The 25,020-nt window shown below is 38.4% G+C and overlaps 3 protein-coding genes across 5 annotated transcripts; all 3 read left to right on the top strand.

The window, feature by feature from the left end:
• Positions 1–1,595: 1,595 nt before the first annotated feature.
• Positions 1,596–5,535, top strand: enoph1 (enolase-phosphatase 1). The gene is made up of 6 exons (XM_026173109.2): positions 1,596–2,071; positions 3,045–3,146; positions 3,453–3,655; positions 3,823–3,955; positions 4,171–4,294; positions 4,605–5,535. Exons 1-6 carry the CDS (start codon positions 1,988–1,990, stop codon positions 4,742–4,744), a joined length of 786 nt encoding a protein of 261 aa, XP_026028894.1. The 5' UTR covers positions 1,596–1,987; the 3' UTR covers positions 4,745–5,535.
• Positions 5,536–6,239: 704 nt separating this feature from the next.
• Positions 6,240–15,698, top strand: hnrnpd (heterogeneous nuclear ribonucleoprotein D). Of its 3 annotated transcripts, XR_013910323.1 has the most exons (9): positions 6,240–6,760; positions 10,966–11,134; positions 11,492–11,653; positions 11,762–11,893; positions 13,163–13,259; positions 13,620–13,775; positions 13,860–13,953; positions 14,301–14,402; positions 15,201–15,698. XR_013910323.1 is itself a non-coding variant. In XM_026173108.2 (8 exons), exons 1-7 carry the CDS (start codon positions 6,594–6,596, stop codon positions 13,925–13,927), a joined length of 951 nt encoding a protein of 316 aa, XP_026028893.1. In that variant the 5' UTR covers positions 6,240–6,593; the 3' UTR covers positions 13,928–13,953; positions 15,201–15,698. The 3 variants fall into 3 exon arrangements, 2 of the variants coding, with proteins under 2 accessions (XP_026028893.1, XP_026028892.1); XM_026173108.2 differs by lacking the exon at positions 14,301–14,402; XM_026173107.2 differs by lacking the exon at positions 15,201–15,698 and having other exon boundaries at positions 14,301–14,462.
• Positions 15,699–19,836: 4,138 nt separating this feature from the next.
• mat2al (methionine adenosyltransferase II, alpha-like) lies at positions 19,837–24,759 on the top strand. Its single transcript, XM_026173105.2, has 9 exons — positions 19,837–20,243; positions 21,678–21,755; positions 22,158–22,280; positions 22,380–22,492; positions 23,245–23,388; positions 23,498–23,716; positions 23,810–23,992; positions 24,113–24,246; positions 24,326–24,759. Exons 1-9 carry the CDS (start codon positions 20,168–20,170, stop codon positions 24,426–24,428), a joined length of 1,173 nt encoding a protein of 390 aa, XP_026028890.1. The 5' UTR covers positions 19,837–20,167; the 3' UTR covers positions 24,429–24,759.
• The last annotated feature ends 261 nt before the right edge of the window (positions 24,760–25,020 follow it).

Here is a 25,020-nt window from a genome sequence, read left to right as displayed (position 1 = left end):
AGTATCACTTTAAACAGTTTAAATCTTAGGTTTAGGGAGATTTTTCCAAATCTACTTACTTTGTAAACAAAATCTTGTGAGAAAAGGTTATTATAAAAAGAATAACAGGAAGAAACACCAAAAGTTATAGCACCCAAAAATAACCCGCACAGAATTCTAGCTGCTGCATGAATTTGGATGTAGGACAGTGGTGATGCAGGCAAACTCTGCTTCCACCTGCAAACATTTAAGAATTACAGTAAAATGTGAAAAAAGTATTTGGTGGACCACAACAATATGATGTAGGAAAATAATAACAACAATGAAATCCATGAAATGCATTTTTATTTTCTGATTCATTTTAGTTAAAACAATGTGAAATAATCAGAAGTGGGAGTGGTGCGCTTTCTTAACTGCAGATCCAATTTGAAAATTGCAATTTCCAGCTCTGGGTGAATATTCATGAAAAATTTGAACACTTTACAATTTTTTATTTATTTATTTTTTTAATGGAGTAATCAAGACAATATAATGATAACAATATCTCACGCTCAGAAAAGAGAGCTGGCCACCTTCTTTTGAAATCAGCAATGAAAAGCTTGTCTTTAATCACCCTGCCAGGAATCTACTGATCTCTGCAATGTCTGATCAACATGTGATCTACATAGGTAACTTTGGAGTGCATTTCAAGCTTTAAAGGTGCATGGAAAGTTTAAACATGTGCATGGATAAGGGTGTCTGTGGCCAAAGTGGCCGTGGTTTAACCTGCAGTGCTTCAATAACTGAGATCTTGTAGTCTCTTGTGCTGCACACTCTTTACACTTCCACATTCATGTTAGTGAAATTGAAACAAAACAAAAAGACACTACATCATATATTACTTATTACTTAAAATATCCTCACAGAAAGTGTAAAGATACACTCTGACCCTTCATCATGATCTTGAAGATGAATACTTCTAAACATTTAATGGTGATGGAATTTTACTTGCACTATGTAAGTGTCACCAATAAATTGAATTGTTCCTGTCCAGCCTTTAAGTTTGGAGATGCTTTTCAAAAAAGAGATGTGTTGTAATAACATATTAACCAAACTTGTGGCTATAAAATAGAAAATGTACAACAAGTCCTATTTTAGTTTTACAGTACTAACTACATTAAAACATTACAATAATAGCTGATTCATTACATGTCAAACTCAAGACCACCATCACAGTATTTAGTTATAAGACTGGTGAAAGTGTATATGAGTTGAAAAGTTTCATAGAGACTTAAAATCAGCTCATCAGCTCTGTGCAGACTTATTCACCTTTGTTCACTCATGTTTGGTTTATTTAAGATAGCCCTTTTATAGCCCTGTAATTTTTTATCTTGAAAGGGGCTATACAAATAAAATTTTAGTTTACTTACTTGGCTAATTAGATATTTGTGTTAATGATCAGTTAACAGGTGTACCTTATACTACTACCTCTGCATTACAGTGTTGCTCTGGCATAGTTTCAGTATTGCTGTTGTAGGACAAATAAAACACTTTCATATAAAATAGTCCCCTGTTGTCTTCGCACATTTCTTTATACTGACATAAATGTTAACCAATAAATAATACCAAATGCAAAACATGCTTTCATTTAATAAAATGGCACAGACAAGTAAACTGAGTGTTGGAATATCGATTTTAAATAACGTTTTAAACAAATAAACAAATTCTTATTGTTGTTTTACTTGTTGTTCATTATTAAGGTACCGCCGCCTACTGGCGTGGAGTCTGAACTGACGGAGCTGGCCATGTGTGCATATTACTGCCCTGTTTGTTAGCTGTGAAGTGATTGCTAGTTAGTGGCTTACCACCAGATATATTTGTTAGCGCGTGCATAATCTGTAGTCTGCTTGATCTGTTAGTCTTGTAAAAACAGCGAGGACCGGGTCCAGCCTGGTTCTTCCACCGCGGTGCTGCTAATTAGTAAGCTAACGTCAGCTAACAAGAGCCGTTGCAGACTCACCCAGTAAAAATGGCCACTGTTTCTATTCCTGCCTGCAGTAGTGCCCTGCTGCTCGACATTGAAGGCACCACCACACCGATTACATTTGTGAAGGTAAGCAGCGTGAAATGCAAACGAAGTCTGCACGGTTGTGCGGCTATGCTAACAGCTGCCTGTCACCGGTAGCACACATCTAAACCAACAAAACTTCACAGGGTCTCTCTATCTCCTGAATATAATGCAATTTTATTGATTTGCTTCTACAAATGTCTATATTTGCTTTATATAACCAGAAATACCGTTTGACAACGAACACACCTAACGCTGCGTTCATGTCACACAAGAAGTGTTGTAATTAGCAGTTTCATGTAATGTTTTTACTTTCATGGAAGCCTCTTTGCTTTGTGTCTTAGAATACGGAAGTGCGTTAGAAATAGACATGGACATGTGAAGTCACCATTCACAATGCTCATCAACATTGAGCTACACACTGTTGGGTTTTTCAAGAGCTACATTGAACCACATTTGCGTAGGTTAAAAAAAACTCTTCTCTGGGTAGGCAAATGTCTGTGCAAACAGACACAACAGCTGTACCATAAATGAAGGAAAAGGCTTTTAAAACAGGAATCAATAAACATTGTTCTGTTGGTATTTTCCAACTAGAGAGACTGAATTAGAGCCTAAGCATAAGATCTCTAAGAACAACATGGTGATTTAACAATCCCATTTTCAAGTTCATCGGCTTTCCAACACGGGAAACAATCACATTTCTCTAACATTTGTTGTATGTTGTTATTTATTTACTCATGTATGCTGCCTGACTGCTCGGATCAGCTGGTTGTTGTTTGTTTGTAAGTCTTTGTAAGGCCCCCTGGTGGACAAACTATGGACATCAACTCTGGTTGAAGGATGTTTCTCCCATCTCTTCTGTAGTTTCTGTTATTAAAATTAAAATTTATTCGCTGCTATAAATACGGATTGGCAGATAGGTGATCTCGATCTGCTGACAAATCACTCAGGCTCTAGTGTGGGTTTTATGTTTTATTTATTTATTTTTGCTGTCACGTGTCCATATTTTCATTTCTAGGATATCCTTTTTCCGTACATCAAAGAGCATCTTGAGGATTACCTGTCCACTCACTGGGAAGAAGACGAGTGCAAACAAGATGTTCATCTACTAAAGAAACAGGTAGCTAGCAAACATGTTTTTAAGTGTGATTCCCTACTGGAAGAATGAAATCCAGGCTGTTACTCAGCCTGGCAGGAATGCAGTTTGTTATTTATCAGCAGCTAGTGAACAAAGGAGGGAAAACCTTTATTTGGGTACTGAAGAATTCTTACATATTCAGCTTCTATCCTTTATTTTCTGAATTGCTTGCCTTTTTTTTTTTTTTTTTTTTTTTAATGAATATTGACATACCTGTTTTAATCCACCAAGTAAACCAGGGAACATCCCTTAGTGCTCTTTTAACAAAAAGGCTGACTGTCACGGCAGATTGAAGAGGACATGAAACAGAACCGGGCGTGTCCTGTGCACACTGTGGACCAGACAGTTCACACAGATGAGGAGAAGGCCATTAGGGAAGTAGTAGAAAATGTTCTGTGGCAGATGGCAGCAGACAGGAAGTCCACAGCGCTCAAACAGTTTCAGGGTCACATGTGGAGGTCAGCTTATGCATCTGGGAGAATCAAAGGCGAGTAAGTACACTGATCATTTTCCTCACTTTTGAAATTCATATACGCTTTTACTCGGGTTTGGGTCATAATTTGGTTTGTTTGTCAGAAGTAGAGATAACCCGCCACCGCCACCCCACAAAAACATAATAATAAGCTGCTTTTTTTCCCCCATCCCTTTTTAAAATCAGGGTCTATCAGGATGTAGTTCCATCTATCAGAACATGGAGAGCACGTGGCCTGAAAGTCTACATCTACTCTTCTGGAAGCGTGGAGGCACAGAAACTTCTATTTGGATACTCTGTTGAAGGAGATCTTCTAGAAGTTTGTTCCCCTTTCCTACTTTAGTGCAAACACAACCTTTGCTTACACATAGTTTCTATTTTTATTTTATTTAATTTTGTTTATTATTTTTTTATAAGAAGGTAACATTTTTGTATTGGAGGAGCTGTTAATGGCTAAAACAAATTGTAAGCTCTTGTTGTTTTTGTTATTGATATTGTCTAATCTGATGGTTTGATTTTTTTTTTTCTTTTCAGTTATTTGACGGTCACTTTGACACCAGTATAGGGGCTAAAGTGGACGCAAAGAGCTATGAGAGAATTGCAGAGAGGATTGGCTGTCAGCCTGAGGAAATCACATTCCTGACAGACGTCACCCGGGGTAAGTATGTTAGCAATGATAATATTCTCCGTTTGGTCTGGTGTTTGTCTGCTAGTAAGATAACATAAAGACTACCAGGATGAATAGATCGGTGGGACGAAGGCAGTGATCGGCAAAGTGAGGCTTTGTGAAACACTGAAATGTTCAAAGTAGTCGTTTTGTGTTGAGGTTTTGAATCCGTCTGACACCCGTCTTCAAAGAGACTCCTATTGGCCACTTCTGTTTATTGTCACGTCTTGATAATAATATTCTGTTAAGGGCAAAAAACTGTGTACTTTTTTTTTTAACGTGACTGCATTTGTCATTGCAGAGGCCAAAGCTGCAGAAGAAGCCGGCATTAATGTTGTGGTGGTGGTCAGGCCTGGAAACATGGAGCTGACAGATGAGGAGAGGGGCCATTATAACCTCATTACCTCCTTTAGCCAACTTCAGCTTACAGGACATGCTTAACAAAGTGCGTAGACAGATGACTTCGTGATGACCTCTCCTCTTATTTTGCCCCCACCTTTTTTGCAATTCTAGTGTTTTATTGTTTTGGGGGGGGTTTTTCTTCCACATTGATGGGTGACGAGGGACTGGCGATGCTGCTGGGACTGCTGGCACTGCTGGCAATCAATGGGGCTGATTATGAAATTCCAGTCTTTAAAGGTGGCTCACTATCCAGTTCTTTCAGGATGCTTTTCTCATCAATAGAAACGGATGCACCAAGCATTATAGGAACACAAATGGGACTTCAATGTCATTGGACCATTTGATTGAATGGGAAGCTGTTGCTTTACATTTACAAGCCTGAAGGAAACTGCACATGACATGTGAGACTAGCTTTTTACCTTTTAGATGAACTGTATTTGACTGCCACTCTCCAAATGTATATGCGTGAACTGTATTTCTTAACCATTTTGTAAATGTTCATGTACCATTTTCCTTCCTCTCTACCCAAACAAATGTGTCGCAGACGTATGAAGTCCTGTGCAGTGAGTGAACTGTCTCGTTTTAGAAAGTATAATTACAGTATAGATGCACTCAGCAGAATGAGAGTCTTCATTTGAAACTTTGTTTGAATGTCTTAATTAATCCCCCTCACAGGTGATGGTGTCTATTTAAATGTGCCATACTTGTTGTTCATTTGTAATGTTGATCTTGGGAAGTGAAAATACTGAAACATTGCCAGACTTTGTGTGAAACATTGTTGGTATTATTCAGGAAATGGACTTCTAATAAATGCCTTGTCTCCCCCAGAAGCCTGACTACTTCTTCTTCAGTCCAAACTGTTTTTAAAAAGTGCTTCCAAATTGAACAGTAAGGATTACAAATGGCTAAACCACAAAAAAGAAAGGAAAACAAAAAACCCTTAAAGGTGCAATTTAAAATTGGTGCTTTGATAAGTAGCTTGTGTCAACATAACACTGGTTTGTCCCAATAGGTAAGTGATTTTAACAAGCAGCAGAAACATGCGTCTTCAGAAAACCTTCAAGTTTTGCTCAAGATTACTTAAAGAATGACAAAAGTCTGGCTCCTTGGAAGAAAAATATAAATAAATGAGGGGTGAGACTTTTGCACAGTACTGCAGTCATGACATTAATTAATTAATCAATTTTAGGACTGTTAGATTCTGCATCTTATGATATTCTTTAACATGCTGATAGGTGGGTTGGTTATTTGATTCATCAATCATGATGAATCTACTTTTTGTCTTTGGTGTATTATTGACCAAAAATTTGTTCAGAGTATAAATTGCTAACTGAAAAATGTCTTTTACATAATTCTGCTTTTTGGTTTGCTCTGTTCCTTACTTTTTGCCTCAATTATTTCCTTTTTTTCATCTGTATTTTTGCAAACGGCTCTACAAAAAAGAGGGAATTCAGCCCAAAATGTACTATTTGTTACATAAAGAAGGGGGCGCGGTCTAGCTTTCACGTCGGTTTGACAGCCGTTTTTAACCGACGAAGAAGAAGATGACGGCGACGAAAACAAAGCGACGCTCATAAGTCACCTCTCAATATTATCGTAACTTCAACCTAATTTTTTTTCATACCGAGCGTTGTTTTCTCCAAATTCATACTAACCCCACATTGGATTCACGTAACCCAACCAGTTAGCTTGTTCTAACTAGCGACGGACATTTTATTTAACAGCATATGATATCAAAATATTAGCCAGCGACTAGCCTGTCATCAGTTAGCTGACAGAAGCCAGACAGTTAGCTTAGCTCCAGCAGAGATATCTGACGTAGCTTTGAGTTCAGAGCCCTTTAGGGGTGAAGCTTTAGTTTAAGTCTTGTTCCAGAAAAACCCGAAACATGTCGGATGATTATGAATTAAGCGACGACCCGAACATGATGAGAATGGAGGAGGATGGAGAGGCGAACAGTGACGACCCGATGTCAGCAGCGGGGGACTGTGGCCTTATGGGGGGCGAGGCCGAAGGATCAAGGATCGACGCCAGTAAAAACGAGGAGGATGAAGGGTATGGTGATGGTGAAGGGTGGATAGACTCAGGTTCACTGTTGATAATCGAAAAGATGCTGTAGCTGCAGGACCGGATTTTTGCAGGACCTGGCATTGTTATTGTTGGGTACTACTTTATTCATTAGGAGGGGTGATTATTTTAACAAGCATTCATAAACTAAACATTACACTAGAACGATTTCCGAGGTGTTTGAGTGTTACCGGTTTGCTATTTTAAAAGTTTGGGTTTTAAAAGGAAATGTTAGACTAAAGTAAGTGATATTTTCAAATATCATTTACTTTTGAATGTTTGTTATTATTTTCAGTTTTCTGTTTAGAAAAACAGCTTTGCCTGTTGTTCAGAAAATCAAAGTATGGATGTCAAAGGAGCTTGCAAAGAAAAGCGTCTTGACTTCTTTAAGTTGCTTGAAGACGTTTCACCTCTCATCCGTGAAGCTTCTTCAGTTCTAAGGTCAAATGGTGGAGAGTCCCAGATATAAACCTAGTGGGAGTAACCCCCCACAGAGGGACAAAAGGACCCCCTGATGATCCTCTAATCGCCTGAGCCAAGGTGTGAAACTGGGTGTGGGTCCCAATCAGCCAGAGTTTCGGGTGAGTTCATTGTGAAACCTGGCCCCACCTTATGCGAATTCCTGAGATCAGATGGCCCAGGATGTGAGTGGGCGTTAAGGCGTCTGGGAAGGGATCTCAAAACTGGATTATAGATGGCAGAGAGTTGGTGTCGTAAACCCCCGCCTCTGTTCAAAGATGGTCGCTCACAGTGGACATAGATGGCTTCTTTCACTCCTCTTTCAAACCATCTGTCCTCTCTGTCCAAAATGTGAACATTGGCATCCTCGAAAGAATGTCCTTTATCCTTAAGATGCAGATGGACTGCTGAGTCTTGTCCTGTGGAGGTGGCTCTTCTGTGTTGTGCCATGCGCTTGTGAAGTGGCTGTTTGGTCTCTCCAATGTAGAGGTCTGGGCATTCCTCGCTGCACTGTACAGCATACACCACATTGTTAAGTTTGTGTTTTGGCGTTTTGTCTTTCGGGTGAACCAGTTTCTGTCTGAGCGTTTTGCTGGGTCTGAAATGCACCGGGATGTCATGCTTGGAGAAAACTCTCCTGAGTTTTTCTGATACACCGGCTACATAGGGGATGACAATGTTCAGACAGACGCAACAACAACCGCTGTACAGTGCAGCGAGGAATGCCCAGACCTCGCATAAGGTGGGGCCAGGTTTCACAATGAACTCACCCGAAACTCTGGCTGATTGGGACCCACACCCAGTTTCACACCTTGGCTCAGGCGATTAGAGGATCATCAGGGGGTCCTTTTGTCCCTCTGTGGGGGGTTACTCCCACTAGGTTTATATCTGGGACTCTCCACCATTTGACCTTAGAACTGAAGAAGCTTCTCGGATGAGAGGTGAAACGTCTTCAAGTAACTTAAAGAAGTCCAGACGCTTTTCTTTGCAAGCTCCTTTGACTACGATGACCTGGATGACTGAGAACCTTCACAAAGTATGGATGCATATACAGAGTATTGGTTTGTTATTGTCCTGTGGTGTGACAGAAAATGATGCAAAGAATAGGGTGAAGTATAGGCAAATTATCCGTTTTAGCGACGTCCAATGGGAGCACTAAAAAGAAGAAGATTGCATTAGATTACCAATCATTGATATTGGCTAATAATTAGCAAATGTTTAAGTGTTGGCAATATCAATCAAAAGTGGAGCTAATGGTTCCAAAATTGTATGAAGAGCATACATTACAGTGCAGGATTTTTGTTTCCCTTTTTAGGAAAGGTGGGAAATAAAACCCAAAATAAAGTCACAAGACTTACAAAATATATATATCGCCATCAGCTGTGAGTCACAGTCCTTTTATATCAACCTGGTCACTGAATCCCTTAATTAAAAAGAATTAGAACAGGTTCAATTTAGGGAATATCTTAACATTTTATCACTGCAGTTGTAAACAAAACCATCTTTCTTGATAATAACACTGCACTGGTTGGTTGCAGGTCTACAGTACTTCACTGGTGGATTTATATGCATGGTTTTCCTTGCAATAAAGTGATTGATTCTGATATAGAAAGGGGTTTTGGACTTACACCATTTAAAAATCACCATCACTTTAAAATAACAAAACAATTACCCCACGTTTCATGATTATAGTTGAATTTACTCAAGAATAAATACATTTCTCTTTATCAAATGGTCATAAACAACAGAAAGATGTTAACAGGCTTCTGTTAAGAAAGGGAACAGATTCTTTGCCCTATTTTAATATGGACAAAACATGTTTATATGTGAAGGCCCATTTTGAGCTAAGAAAAACCCTTGTATGTGTTCACATTTTGATTGCACATAAAAGATTAAATCAGGTCCTCATTAGTCACCTAATGAATGGGGAATCTGCTGTGTTTGATATTGTATTGTCTGGATGTAAATTGATGATAAATTACTTACTAAGCAAGTTACATAGATTACTTGTAGCAAATGAGGGGACCTTTGAGCAGCCCAGCTGTTTAAAGAAGCTTGCATACAGTGGGGCAAAAAAGTACTTAGTCAGCCACCGATTGTGCAAGTTCCCCCACTTAAAATGATGACAGAGGTCAGTAATTTGCACCAGAGGTACACTTCAACTGTGAGAGACAGAATGTGAAAAAAAATCCATGAATTCACATGGTAGGATTTGTAAAGAATTTATTCGTAAATTAGGGTGGAAAATAAGTATTTGGTCACCTCAAACAAGGAAAATCTCTGGCTCTCACAGACCTGTAACGTCTTTTGTAAGAAGCTTTTCTGTCCCCCACTTGTTACCTGTATGAATGGCACCTGTTTGAACTCATCATCTGTATAAAAGACACCTGTCCACAGCCTCAAACAGTCAGACTCCAAACTCCGCCATGGCCAAGACCAAAGAGCTTTGGAAGGACACCAGGAAAAGTATTGTAGACCTGCACCAGACTGGGAAGAGTGAATCTACAATAGGCAAGCAGCTTGGTGTGAAAAAATCAACTGTGGGAGCAATCATCAGAAAATGGAAGACATACAAGACCACTGATAATCTCCCTCGATCTGGGGCTCCACGCAAGATCTCATCCCGTGGGGTCAAAATGATCATGAGAACGGTGAGCAAAGATCCCAGAACCACACGGGGGGACCTGGTGAATGACCTGCAGAGAGCTGGGACCAAAGTAACAAAGGTCACCCTCAGTAACACACTACAACGGCAGGGAATCAAATCCCGCAGTGCCAGACGTGTTCCGCTGCTGAAGCCAGTGCATGTCCAGGCCCGTCTGAAGTTTGCCAGAGAGCACATGGATGATACAGCAGAGGATTGGGAGAATGTCATGTGGTCAGATGAAACCAAAGTAGAACTTTTTGGTATAAACTCAACTCGTCGTGTTTGGAGGAAGAAGAATACTGAGTTGCATCCCAAGAACACCATACCTACTGTGAAGCATGGGGGTGGAAACATCATCCTATGGGGCTGTTTTTCTGCCAAGGGGACAGGACGACTGATCCGTGTTAAGGACAGAATGAATGGGGCCATGTATCGTGAGATTTTGAGCCAAAACCTCCTTCCATCAGTGAGAACTTTGAAGATGAAACGAGGCTGGGTCTTCCAACATGACAATGATCCAAAACACACCGCCCGGGCAACAAAGGAGTGGCTCCGTAAGAAGCATTTGAAAGTCCTGGAGTGGCCTAGCCAGTCTCCAGACCTCAACCCCATAGAAAATCTGTGGCGGGAGTTGAAAGTCTGTGTTGCTTGGCGACAGCACCAAAACATCACTGCTCTCGAGAAGATCTGCATGGAGGAATGGGCCAAAATACCAGCTACTGTGTGTGCAAACCTGGTAAAGACCTATAGTAAACGTTTGACCTCTGTTATTGCCAACAAAGGTTATGTTACAAAGTATTGAGTTGTATTTTTGTTATTGACCAAATACTTATTTTCCACCCTGATTTACGAATAAATTCTTTACAAATCCTACCATGTGGATTCATGGATTTTTTTTTTCACATTCTGTCTCTCACAGTTGAAGTGTACCTCTGGTGCAAATTACTGACCTCTGTCATCATTTTAAGTGGGGGAACTTGCACAATCGGTGGCTGACTAAATACTTTTTTGCCCCACTGTAGAGATCTTATAAAGCAGTCTCAACACATAGACACCACCTGCTTATTTTTGTGTGATTTGTCAACAGGAAGATGTTTGTTGGAGGCCTCAGCTGGGACACGACTAAGAAGGACCTGAAAGATTACTTTTCAAAGTTTGGGGAAGTGGTAGACTGCACGTTAAAGCTGGACCCCATGACTGGACGGTCAAGGGGTTTTGGGTTTGTGCTCTTCAAAGAACCTGAAAGTGTTGATAAGGTATTATCCTGTTCACATAAGGGGATGTGTGTGGTTTTTTTTTTAATTACCAGTAAATTTGCTTTTCTAACAGACATGAACTTGCTGTGATTGTGCAGTTTCATGTCTGTGTGGGTGGCTTTTTTTTTTCAGTTTTATTTAATGATTAGCAGAAATTTTTAATATTTGGCCTTTTTTGGCAATTTGGATTTAAATTAGAATGAATGTAACTATACTACTGCGCGGTTTATGAATACAACCTATAAAGTTTGAGCTCAATGATGCCCAAACAATCAAAAATCCGTTCCGCTAAATCAAAATGAAAGATGAAATATTCACGTATGTACATTTTTGTCAATGGTCTATATTGCTTTACAGGTTGCCTCACAGAAAGAACATAAACTTAATGGGAAGGTGATTGACCCCAAAAAAGCCAAGGCCATGAAGAGCAAGGAGCCAGTAAAGAAGATCTTTGTTGGTGGTCTCTCTCCTGACACTCCTGAAGAGAAAGTCAGAGAGTATTTTGGTGCCTTCGGAGAGGTGAGTGACTTGTGAAAATTAGATTTTGTTTGATCTTTTTCCCCACTTGTTCTGTGTGGCTCTGCAGGGCTCCTATTTGCCCATTAAATTATGTCTTAATGTGAACAGGTGGAGTCCGTTGAGCTTCCCATGGAGAACAAAACAAACAAAAGGAGAGGCTTCTGTTTCATCACATTCAAGGAGGAGGAGCCAGTAAAGAAGATTATGGAAAAAAAGTACCACAATATTGGATTAAGCAAGGTACAGTCCTTTTCTTTTAGGTCCTATATTATGTGTTTTTATTTTTCAGAATTTCCCCCCTTTTTATATGTAGAAAAAAGTCTGCGATGCATATGTTGAAAAGCTGTATGTCTTCTCTCACTCAGTCTCTCCCTACCGTTCTGTCTCTATTACAAATAAATAAATGAAACATTAATACATTAATTTTAAAAAACCCCGTTAGTTTACCTGAACTGAGGCCACTCTCATTGTCTTATCAAAGCAGCCAGACTCCACTTATAAATTTTATAGCTGATCAACCTGTTGCTTTACTGCTGGATCAAAAGGTTCGTTTATGTGACTTTGGTGTTTTAACATGATAATTATGAATCAAACTAAGGTGTTAAACACCAGAGCCACACAGCAGCGACGTGACAGCAACTAAAGCAGCCCTGTTCTTTTCAAATGTAGATAATGTGGCTAACATAATTGTTAGCTTTGACTGTATACACAGTCAAAGCGTGTCAAAGCTCTGGGGAAAAAGAAATGCTGAGGATAGTGACTTTGTGGAATTATTACAGACAGATTAGTAACCTTTTAAAAAGTACTGTGTGGGTGTTACTTTATATGCTTCAGTGCACTTAAACTCATCTGGCTTTCTGTTAGCATTTACATCTGTTTGCTTCTTTTCTAATCTCTGTACTCATTCAAATTTACAATAACTGTGCACTCATGGGTATATTTTTTGGATTCTGTTGTAAGACAAGAGAACTACTTTGAAACATTGACTTTAATGTGGTCCATTACTAACGGAGAGCTGTTTACCAAGAGGCTGCTCCCCACCAATGAAATTTAGATTTTTGTAACTGCAGCACTTTGTTGGACAAACTTTGCATTTATATATGTGAAAAAACAAAGATCGTGCAGACAATTTGGCTGTGTTTTAAAGTAAGAGTGGTGTGCAGGGAGAAAGTTGGAAGCTACAGTGTGTCTCATTCTGGTCTGTTTGACAGCAGTATAGTGTAAATGAGCTGGGCTGCTCCTATTGGCTGCTTCTAACTGTCACTCACAGACCCTTCTTTAAAGGGGCGGATGCACAACCAATCCTAATTTAATTTAAAGCTACAGACACTGAAATTGAAATGTGTGTGTGTATACATACCTGCAAGAGGTATGTATATATATATATATGGAGAGAGAGAGATTTATGTATATATATACATATAAAATGTGTACGAACATGGAAGACTTGTGTGAATTTGTGGTGAATTATGGGACCTTAATTTGACTTAATCTGGTAATTTCTTATAGTGTGAAATAAAAGTGGCGATGTCTAAGGAGCAGTACCAACAGCAGCAGTATTGGGGTGGCAGAGGAGGATATTCATCTAGGTCTCGGGGAAGAGGTGGTGAGTGTAGACTGTTTTGCATAACTTCTTGCAGGTAAAGATATTTATAAAGCTTACTTGTACAAACTGTGCAAAAAAGTGTTTTCTGTTCTTAAAGATAACAAAGCTTTCTCCTCTGCTAGGCTTGTTATGTAAATGTGATGGTAAAACAGTAATTAAAAAACAAACAAACTAAAAACACACACATACAAAATTCTTAACTGTTTTACATTTCTGGGATGTAAATCACAAAATTAGCAGTTAAGTCTGCTCTCAATCTAACAGTCTGATTTAATAATAGAAGATGAGGTTTGACAGTTTCATTTTTAGTTTGAAACACAGGTCAGTTTATGTCAACTTGGTGTCTGTTTTTTGTTTCAGGCCCAAATCAAAATTGGAACCAGGGTTATGGCAACTACTGGAATCAAGGCTATGGAAATTATGGCAACTATGGTTACGGTAATCAAGGCTATGGAGGATATGGTGGCTATGATTACTCTGGTTACAACAACTATTATGGCTATGGTGACTACAACAGTGAGTATAGTTTTACGGCCAGTTTTTTTTCTACTTTTGAAACAATACAAACGTGTGAAATTTCCACTTTGTTCACATGTGCAGATCAATCTGGTGGTTATGGCAAGTCGCCACGACGTGGTGGTCACACGAACAGTTACAAGCCGTATTAATAGGGGAAACCCTCCTCTTGAAATAGGTATGTAATAGTACATATATACTTTTTTGCTTTTAAACTTAAAGTAGTTTTATATTTACTTTGATGTTTGGTAACATTATGCATAATTTCCTCCATAAATTTCTTTTTCTCAGCACCCTGAAGTGCTTTACAGTAGTGGTAACATAGAGGCTACGCTCTTGTGGCGATTATTTTAACAGCCGGCTTCTGCTGCCTCTTTTGCATCTTCTCTTTTTTTTTTAAACTGTAAAGTTAACAGGTAATGTACTGCTACTACAGTAAATGGATGCCAAAGTTAAGGATGTGCAAGGAAACAGAAGGAAGTATGTTGTCTCCTAACTCTGACATACCTTGTTTGTACCTGCCAGCGGAGCTTCCTTGCAGGCCATGAGCTGACTCCCAGATACTCTCAGGGCCCGCTCAATGCGGACCGGGTATGAGAAGCATACGCTCTCGAATGCTGCCATTTGGTATGGTCTTCCAACATCCTGTATCAGCATTTCTAAACTAAACAATATGGGACACGTCCAGCTTTGTCATCTTTCTTTCAATTTTTTAATTTCTTTGCAATTGTTTGTAATGTAAAACGTAAAATATACATATGTAATTGTCATTTTTTACAGGCCCTTACTCCCCCACAAGTAATAATTATAAATCTGAAAAAATAACTTTGTTTTTTAAAGGATACATACAGCTTTCTCTGGACTTTCCAGTTCCTAATGTTAATATATGCATCCCTAATCTTAATTAAAATGCTTGTTTCTTTATTTAGCTCTTGTAGCCAGTAGTCCATGAGCTAAAACCTGGTTCGTATTTGGACTCTACTGTGCTGGGGGATAAAGTGCTTTAATTTGTGTACATGTATTGTTCTGTTTTGTGTTACTCACAGCGATGGAAAAGGCTCCTCCTTTTGTTAATTTTCCTGTAACAAATTTTCCTCTTATAACCTTTGGTAAAATGAGAAGAATCAAAGTGTCACTACATCTCCAGAAAATTTGCATGTAATGCTTTCTTTAATGTGTATTTTTGACCAATCTGAACATTTCTTCCATTTAGTATTTTGGCTTTGACTTCTTCAATTTAATGCACTTCAAGATCTCTAGCTTAACTTTCTAACTTATGTAATATGTTAAAATAATCAGTTTGGTTTTTTTCTTATAGTTTTTTTTATTACATTGGACATTATAAACACAGGGGATTCCTATTGTTTTGCAATCTTACCCTCTTTGTTTGTCTATAGCTGATTTATTGTTGTTTGTTTTTCATAGGTTTCAGAGTGATGAAAGTCTACCGTGCGCTGTTGGAGCGTTGGCCAGAGAGATGATGGCATCCAGCAAAGATTACTTAGCTAGTTGTAAGACAGTAATTGAAGAACACCGAGACCTACAGTACATTTTCTCCTATACCTACTGAGTATTTCATTGTTATGCATTTATTTGGATTGCTGCAATGTTTGATCAGTTTGCTTTCCTCATCCCTTCGTTTTTTGTACTTATGTCCAAATGCTAACTTGTGAACTGCTTCATATATTCCATGACTGAAATGTAACATTGGTTGGAACAAATCACTCACATATTCAGTAATGTGGTAGCAAAGATACAAAATGTGTTATTACAATTCATTATCTTTATCATATTCATCAATCATATATTAAATATGTTATTACAGAGTTTGACAGTCATAAACATACAATATATATACAGTGTATTGGACATGAAGAAATGCGACAAATAAAAATAAACACATTTGAATTTCTGTTCCATTAATAGAGTGGTTTTATGTCACACACGTAAGACTGTTGGAGTGTTAAAGTATTTCAGCTAACTTCATATCACTTCAATCTCTGCTGCTCTCAATTTCTTTTTCACATTATGTTGTCACAAAATAACATAATCAACAATCATTAGCCCTTTAAATTTACATGTCTTTGCTTAAGCTGAAGTGATCACTTGCAAGAGTAATTCAAATGCCGGTAAGCGCCATGTTTGTAGCTTTCAGCCTTGAGTAGGTAAACGTGGAATTTATATAACTTTTGTGGCAGCAAGGATGATGAGGATGATGATGATCAGCACAATCACACCGATTAGGATCATCATTTTAACATTTTTCCACCAGTATTTTCTGGCCACCCTTGTGGATGTTCTCTGGAATGAGTCAGCCTGAAAAGAAAAAAAACTGCCAAATTAAACCCTGATATTTGAGGAAGCACATGCGTCGTTTAAAGACAAGCAATCTCCAGAAGCCCTATAAAGCATCAACCATTTGCAAGCTTTAGAGATGAACACGAAGGTTTCTGATTGAGTGATTACAAAGTGATGAAGAATGATGAATGGATAATTAAAACAGGGACCCTAAAATACTAGAAGAACAAACTGAGTTTTTGTTTCCCAAGGATGGTTACATGTATTGCAAAGATGTAAATGTGCATGAAATACTGAAATATTAAGTATCTAGTGAGAACAAGTTACCATACATATATAAATAATTGAGATGAAATAGATACTAAACTAAAGGGGTGACCGCAGTAGTGTATAACTGTTTAAACATCCTAGCTAAAAGTAACAATAAAACATTTAAAAGTGGGTGAGCGGTAAAAAAGAAATGTAGTTGAATAGCTGAAACAGGTGTGTGGGTTATTTTACAAATTTGGTCTGTAAATGAAAGCAAAAGAAAACAAAGGTTTATAGGGGAACTGGAAACTGCTAGGGACGTTTCCCTAATCAGACAAACTGTAAAGGTTAGGAAACTGCTTTAGTGTCAAATAAGGCATTTTATTATGACTATATGTATCAGGAGCAGGATTTTCTTTTTAAATCTCAACCCGTCTAGTTACAAACATACCATACTATCCCCAGAAATCATGAAATCACTCAAAGTATCTGAAAGCTTTACTTTATGAACAAAAAGCATAAATATGCTTTGTAGCACAGCTAAACATAATATCTTCATATATGATAAAAGATAAAATGGATTCAAGCTTCTTCCTAAAAGGCCCACGATCGGATACTTACAGACGCCTGCAGGTCATCCGTCTTGCCAATCAGATCATCTAATCTGTCGCCTCTCTCCAGCACTTTGTTGATGTTGTCTGTCAGAATAACTTTAACCTCATTTACCTGACCTTGCACTTGGTCAAGCTTAGAGGCCGGAACAGCGGGAGTTGGCTGAGAATGTTGGTCAGCCTGTGAAAAATGGTGGAAATTGATTCACTTTTAGTGCTGTTGGTCCCTTATCCAAACATTTACTACCATGTGTATGCCACTACAGGTCTGCCGGGCAAATGGCGGTGCTACAGTCCCTGTATAAGTTATTTCTAAGAACCAAACCTTACTTCCTGCAACTGTGCTAACAGGAAAAAGTGCTGTCAAGTGTCAGTAAGTTTACCAAGGCCTGTGTCACTGCCAGATGAGCACCATTGTCACAAAGTAAATTTTACTTTCAAAATTTTGATACGGGATTGTTCAATAATGTCAAGATTGACATCAAGTCACCCTCAGTCATCAATAGAAGAGCAGTATATTAGGCAAAAATGAAGTTATAGTCTAAAAATAACATCGACTTACCATAGCAACACTGTTTCCTGGTCAAAACAGCAAAATCCAGCTTCGAACAAAAAAAGGAAATCTTCAGACGAGTTCAGTCCAACTAATTTAATAAACAAACATAGAGATCTGTGTTTCGGGTCATACAGCAAAAGCTGGACAAACGTTTCCTGAAGGTTGCACCTCTTCACAGTTACTTATTAACTAACAGTTGCCGCAATCAAAGTCTCACTGTTTTACCAGAACAAGTCGCCATCACCAGAGAGAACTAAATTTAGTCGAACATGAACATGCAGTACTTTCATTTCCTGCTTTTGAGGAACTAGGCCGCTATATGATCACTACATAAGAGCAAAAACAGCCACCCTGTTTAGTTATTACAGACAAAGAAGATTGAAGTTAAGCTGGTAAATAAGTGTCTACTGGTTTTAGTTCTGTGTGGTTTACATACCATCAGCTGTCAGAGTGGTAAATGCAGGCCAGTGTTGAGCTGATATGTCTGGGCAAAGTACTCTGTGTTTGCGGCAGAGGGATATTTGCAAGGCAATAAAGGGGTGTATTCACTCGGCTGCTCCACTTCATTTCCTCATCCTGTGTTGTGCAGTTTGTTATTTCACCAGTGTAGCAGCCCACACATGACAGTTTCAAAGTTCTGTTGTGAAATTATGCTTCATTCTAACATATTCAAGCGTCGGTTTAGTGCAGGTTAGCCCCTTTTTATGTAATTACTAGAAAACTTTTGAAAATATGTTATATAAAACAGGTCACAAGACGCACTATTTACCAGTGTCTGTAAGCTGTCTCATCAATGTATCATATCTATTTCTGGTCATTTTTGCATGGCCTTTGCCTTTTTAAATCGTCTTCGGTGATTCAGAAATAAAGCTGCAATATGGGATACAAGTTGAATATTATTTTAACAATATAACCGTTAGATTAACACAGTGGGTTAGCCTGCGGGGCCTGGATATGTTATGTGTGTAGGTTTTGTATGTCTTGTTTTCACACCAAATTGTGCTTCATTTACAGTTTTTTTTTTTTTTTTGCTGTTTCAGCTTTCTTCCCCCACAGTGCAACACAGTAGTGTTTGTGTGCATGTGTGTTCATTTGTGTGTCATTTTTCTGCTGAAAGGACAAGGAATAACTGAAGATTGTGTAGCAGTCAAAGAAAAATAAAGCATTAGTAACACATAAATACTGAAGCCATTCAACCATTAATTCTATTTACTGAGCTCAGGATGTACTTCTCTAATAAAGAGGATCTGGGTGTGAGTTGTGGGAACTGATCATTGAGAGGGAGAATGCTTGCCAAATACTAACAGTAGCTGTGGATTACTGAAGTGGAAATAATAAAGACAAATCTTTAAGTGTGCATCAATGCTGGCTTGCTTGAAGTCACTGGTACAAAAAAGGTAGCCTTAGGCTGAAAGGGAGAGGACAGATACAGGTTGGTTACTTGCCAGATGAAGTAATGGGTAGGACTGCAAACTGAGGGGTAAAGGGAAGCAGGTGTGTGAATGGGTGTGGCTACAGATCATGGGTTAGTGCAGATAAGTGAATCAGGTGACTGGGTGAGGAGCAAAGTCTGATGGCATCTGGTGGACAGATGGAGAAGCTAAAAAAGTGAATACTGAACAGCTAAATCACAGAAGAAACTAATATTACAAGTCTTTGCATCACTAAACATTATGTTTCTTTTCTTTAATATGAAGCATTAAAAAAAGTTGTATCCATGGTCTTAATAGGCTTATCCAGCTACAATCACAATGCAAGCAAGTATTCATAATTAGTTGAGTTACACACAGTAAGAGATTTGAGTAAATTGCCTCTGTGTATTTCTCTTTGGAGCGCATGCTTTTATAGAACCAGTGTTTTGTCTGTAGTTTTATTATTACATGATGAACAATTAATCTAGAAAACGTGGCTCTAGAAAACTTTACATTGGGGGCAAAGAGGTCTAGGCAGTGTCGCACATGTCTCTTCAGTGAAGTAGTAAAAATCCCCTTTATGCAAGTGGAGTCAACAAAATATCCACAAAAACACTTTAAAACGATTTATTCTAATATAATCTCTTCTAAGAAAACAAACCCGATTTTTTAGGTAGGTAAGTTAAAACAGTTAGTTTTTTAAAGTAACTTTTAAGGACATAAAACTGTAAGTGGGGGGTGGGTTCAGCTGGTGGGCACCTGTAGATCCGCCCCTGCCCTGTTAAGTGGCTCAGTCTAAATATATTCCATATAATTTTAGAAGCTGGGAATGTGTTTTCTAGAAAAGTCTTCATTTGTTAGCCCAAAGCTGTGAGATACATGGAGTGGGAGTGACAAGTTCAATATAAAAAAGAAAATGCATCCCAACAGTGCCATCTTGAGGCTGCCCGAGCTTGCAAACATTCCTTCTTCAGCCATTACAGCTGTTTGCAGATCCTGAAACGGAAATTACTTCTACGGTGTGCTGATGTATCGTGTTTTCCTGCACGACTACTGATGAAAGGTTTCATCAGTTGCTTTCTGGAGTTTCTAAATCACAGTTATCTTCAACCTTCAGAGTTAATCATTGCTTTATATAATCGGCGCCGGCGAACATCACAGGCAGCTTTCACTTTATAAAGCAAACCTACATCGGTACGATTGCCCTTTGCTTCATTTTGACCCGCTGAATTCAACTTTTCTGCAGCGACTGTCGACGAGCAGAAGATGAACCAAGGTAGCGGAACCCGCAGCGGGAAGACTTTCCTGTTCACGTCGGAGTCTGTTGGAGAAGGACACTCCGGTAGGCTAGTGCTGTACTCATGTCTCACAGTGTAACGAACAATGTCCAGCTAGACATTCACACATGGATGTATCAGAGACACTTGGACATGTCTGGACATGCACACATACATTGTCTGTCCTTGTAACTCACCACAGCCGTGATGTTAGCAAACTACACAAGTGTATGGAAGATCATTTTACTCAAAACTGATATTGGGGGCAAATAATGATGGTCAATTAACACTTCAGTTATTTCCGTTAAATGAGAATATGAATGTTAAAATATTCAAAAATTTATTTTTGCGGCAGAATAATTAAATGTTATATCCTAAATTCAATTTTTTTTAAAATATAAATAAAATGAGAACCTTAAATAATTAAGATGTTTTTTATAACTAACACTAGAGCGTGAAATATAATTTAAACCAAAATTGAAATTAAATATGCAAATTGCCAAAAATGTGACATAAAAATTTATTTAAAGTAGTTTTAATATTTAAACAAGATTGAAGCTTCAATACTAAACATACTTTAAACATCTTTGAAAAGAAAGCATGATAATCTCAAAAGGTGGGAGGAGAAAAATATTTATTGGAAAAGTTCAGCATTTTAGAAAATATGTTAAGTGGTTTTCTTGGTATGATTAAGTATACAATTATGATGCAAACTAAGTAGCTTGTAGAATCGCCTTTATTAGTAGTGACTTGAAATAATCTATGACTTAATTTTTCATCATTGTGGAGGAATTTTGACCCACACTTCTTTAATACATCGCTTAGTAAAAATAAACATTGTATGCACACGGGTGTTCACTGCTCGTAGACCCAAATTACACCTTTCTTGGCTGCTACTTCGAAGCACATCTGTCCTGCGTGCTGCACAACAACATTGAATATTTAGTATTTACTGCTGTTTACACTTAGCTAGATTAATGCGATGGTGTTGTGTTTAGTATGTTGCTTGTTTTCTATTCTTCTCTCAACAGGTGATCCAGGAGATTTTTATTTTTTTTCTCCCCCCCTTTCTCACTGTCCCTCTCCCCTTCTGTTTTTCCTTTCCTTCCTCTTTCTTTCTCCCTTTCCTATCTCTCACTCATGTCTGTCCCGTCTGTAACATCTGAAAATAAAATATAATAAATAATAAAAACAAAGATCGACCAAATGGACCAATACGGCAATGCCACGATGATCCATTTGGCAAAGTAAATCCATTGGGTATCCTTGTTGGTCTTCAGACAACAATTCTGATGGCTAAAGAACCAAATGGGACAGGCGAAATTTAAAAAAAAAAAAAGTAAAAATAAACATTGTTATCATATTTTATATATTATTATCCTTCTACAACATATCAGGATTCAAATTGAATACAAATCTGCAGAATGTATTTATTTTATTTCACTTTACTTTATTGTTGCCCAATTAGAATTTTTTACATACTGATTTTGTGTTCACAGATAAAATGTGTGATCAGATTAGTGATGCTGTGCTCGATGCGTACCTAAGTCAAGACCCTGACTCTAAAGTGGCCTGTGGTAAGTTTCCAGTTTTATTAGATTGCCGTGATAACGTTTTCACTACTTAGTAAGATTTCCGTCAGGAATTCAACACAGAAATTCCAAATCATCTGCTATTGTTATGTGAACGATGAGAGTTGTTGGTGGAGAATGGAGCATGGATCGTGGTGTGTCAGAACTAATAGTACTAACAGATCTTTAGAGTGAATAAAGTTCAATTAGTTTTGAATGTAGCTGCAAAGGTAGGCTAATTTGGTAACTAATAATTAAACAGTGTTTGCCTTTTAGATCAAAGTTCAGGTCAGCATTTTTCTTCTGGGTTCCTCTTGGATGACGAAATAAATGCAGTTTCAGATAACAAACCATCTTCTTCCTCTCTTCCTGAGACTCGCTCACAGTATTCGTTTCAATTTTTTACAGAATGTGTGGCAAAGACTGGCATGATTTTACTAGTTGGAGAAGTAACATCCAAAGCCACGGTAGACCTCCAGACAGTCGTGCGAAACACCGTTAAGAAGATTGGCTATGATGACTCCTCAAAAGGTAAACTATGGATGAAATTGGTATTCTTTTGATTACGTGGTTTTACAGAAAGTCAGAGTCAAAGAGTGTTGCTGATATTTTTTCAACTGTGATGTGCAGGCTTTGACTACAAGACCTGCAATGTACTAGTGGCTCTGGAGCCGCAGTGTGCGGAGATCTCAGACTGTGTGTTCGAAGGCAGGGATCAGGAGGATATCGGTGCAGGGGACCAGGTTCAGTATTTGATTTTCAGCCACCATGTTTGAATAAGTATTTTGGAGTTGGGGCTAGGATTAGGAGGCCAATAATAAACACATTAATCCTTTTTTTTATGTTTTTGGTTCAGCAGCAAAGGCATAGGAAATTCATAAATCAACAATTTTGTAATTTAAAGATGAAAATATTAAAAAAAAAGTCATAATTCTGATTGTAACTCTTTTGACATTCAAATACTGAAAACTACCCATAAGAAACGACGTCACAACTTTCATACATATTTTTGTGTAACTCTTACTGTCTCTGATCTCTTTAATGAAGTAGAACTATTTCTTCCCAAGTAAATTATTATTTACATTTTTTTGCTATAATATTCATAAAAGATTAATGTGTGTGTGTGTGTGTATATCATGTAACCACAAGGAATTTCCAGTTTTTCAGAAATCGTGAATAAACTGATGATTGGCGCTACTCCCTCGCCTCCCTTTAGAATTTTTAAATGGTGTATTCACCGAAGGACTGTTTGAAAAACTTGATTTTTAGCACTAAATAAAAAATATGGGAAAAGGGGGTCAAGGCATTACCTTCACTACAGGGTTTCATTTACTTGGAATGACTGTGTAAGCTTATTTGTTGAGATATTCAAGTGGCAAACCAAGCAACAACTTATTTGCAAAACACTTCATATTTTTCAGAGACATAATTTGTAAATATTTGCAATTAAAGATTTAAATACAAACTGTTATGTAACTGGCCTTTCACCCTTAAGGGCTTGATGTTTGGCTATGCCACGGATGAGACTGAGGAGTGCATGCCGTTGACCCTGCTTCTGGCTCATAAACTAAACTACAGGATGAAGGAGCTGTCGCGGAATGGAGACTGTCCTTGGATACAGCCAGACTCCAAATCACAGGTAAGCTTTTTCACAAGGAAAATCTTGCACACTTCATCTTTTTTGTGTTTTTCCTTTAATATTATGGATGAAACTATACCCTCTCTGCTTTTTGGTTTCTCTTCTGTAGGTCACCGTGGAGTATCGAGACAACATGGGAGCCATGGAGCCCCTGCGTGTCCACACTGTGGTGATCTCAGTACAGCACAGTCCTGACATCACCCTGGAGGAGATCAGATGCAACCTAATGGAGAAGGTGGTGAAGGCTGTCATTCCTGCCAAGTACCTGGATGATAACACCATCTACCATCTGCTGCCGAGTGGGAAATTCCTTTTTGGGGGTCCACAGGTTAGGAATGACTAAAGCCTGTAGTAAATTGTGATTTTCATCCGATGTGAGGGCATGAATGATATGCCTTTGACATTTTTTATACATCAACAGGGAGATGCGGGACTCACAGGACGTAAAATCATAGTGGATACCTACGGAGGATGGGGTGGGCACGGAGGAGGGGCTTTCTCTGGAAAGGACTATTCCAAAGTAGATCGGTCTGGAGCTTATGCAGCACGTTGGGTAGCCAAGTCACTTGTCAAGGCTGGACTGTGCAGGCGAGCTCTCGTTCAGGTGACAATCGAATGGCATTAAGGGGATCAACGTGTAAAGAAAGTATTTCACTCTTTATTCGCATCACTGTTTTTGTGTCTAACGTGTGATAATTGGTGTCCACTCTGCCATGCTCTTAAGATCTCCTATGCTATTGGTGTGAGCCATCCACTCTCCATCTCAGTGTTTCACTACGGCACATCTAACAGAGACGAAGACGAGCTGCTGCAGATCGTACAGAAGAACTTTGATCTGAGGCCTGGAGTGATTGTGAAGTATGTGCAGTTTGTCCTAGTTGCATCTGATAAAGATAAGAGATTCTTTTATTAACAGTGTAGCACTTCGCTTTTACAGAGAGCTGGGACTGAAGAAGCCAATTTACCAGGCCACTGCCTGCTACGGTCATTTTGGCAGGAAGGAGTTCCCTTGGGAAAAGCCGAAGACTCTGGTGTTTTGAGTTTAGTATTGAGTGTTTTCTAGTTGTGTCCTAGTAAAGTCCGCTTAGTGTCACATAATCAATAATGTCTAAATTCACCTGTTTAAATGTCTTCTCTCTGTTTAAGTGTCTCCTCATTTCTGGCTTCAAACTGCAAAAGCCGTGGCCACCACCTTTTATAACAAAGATTAATTACTATTTTTTTAATTAGAAAAAAGCAACACATTGATGTATTGTTGTATGATGGTTACTGTAAAACATCTGAAGATAAGTGTCACTTTTATACACACTGTCAAAATTCAGAATCTATATCTGTACTATACATTTATTGATTAAAAGGCTGCAATAAAAACAGACTTTTATTATAATATCATGTAACACTAATACACTAATTTGAAATACTTCAAAGATGGAGTGACCAATAAAGTATGATCTGTATCATGTAACCACTCACAAATATATACAGATACTAACCAGTCTACATATTCACTCTAAAAAAAATATTGCTTTGGCTCTACCAAGTGGACATGAACATCCATCTACTTTTTCCACTTACCCAACTCCAGGTGAACTTATCCCCGACATAGGGAGACAGCCATTCACAGTCCCATTA

Source organism: Astatotilapia calliptera, chromosome 7, assembly GCF_964374335.1.
Source record: "Astatotilapia calliptera chromosome 7, fAstCal68.1, whole genome shotgun sequence".
NCBI classification, from domain to species: Eukaryota; Metazoa; Chordata; class Actinopteri; order Cichliformes; family Cichlidae; genus Astatotilapia; species Astatotilapia calliptera.
This window is presented reverse-complemented; position numbering and strand designations above follow the sequence as displayed.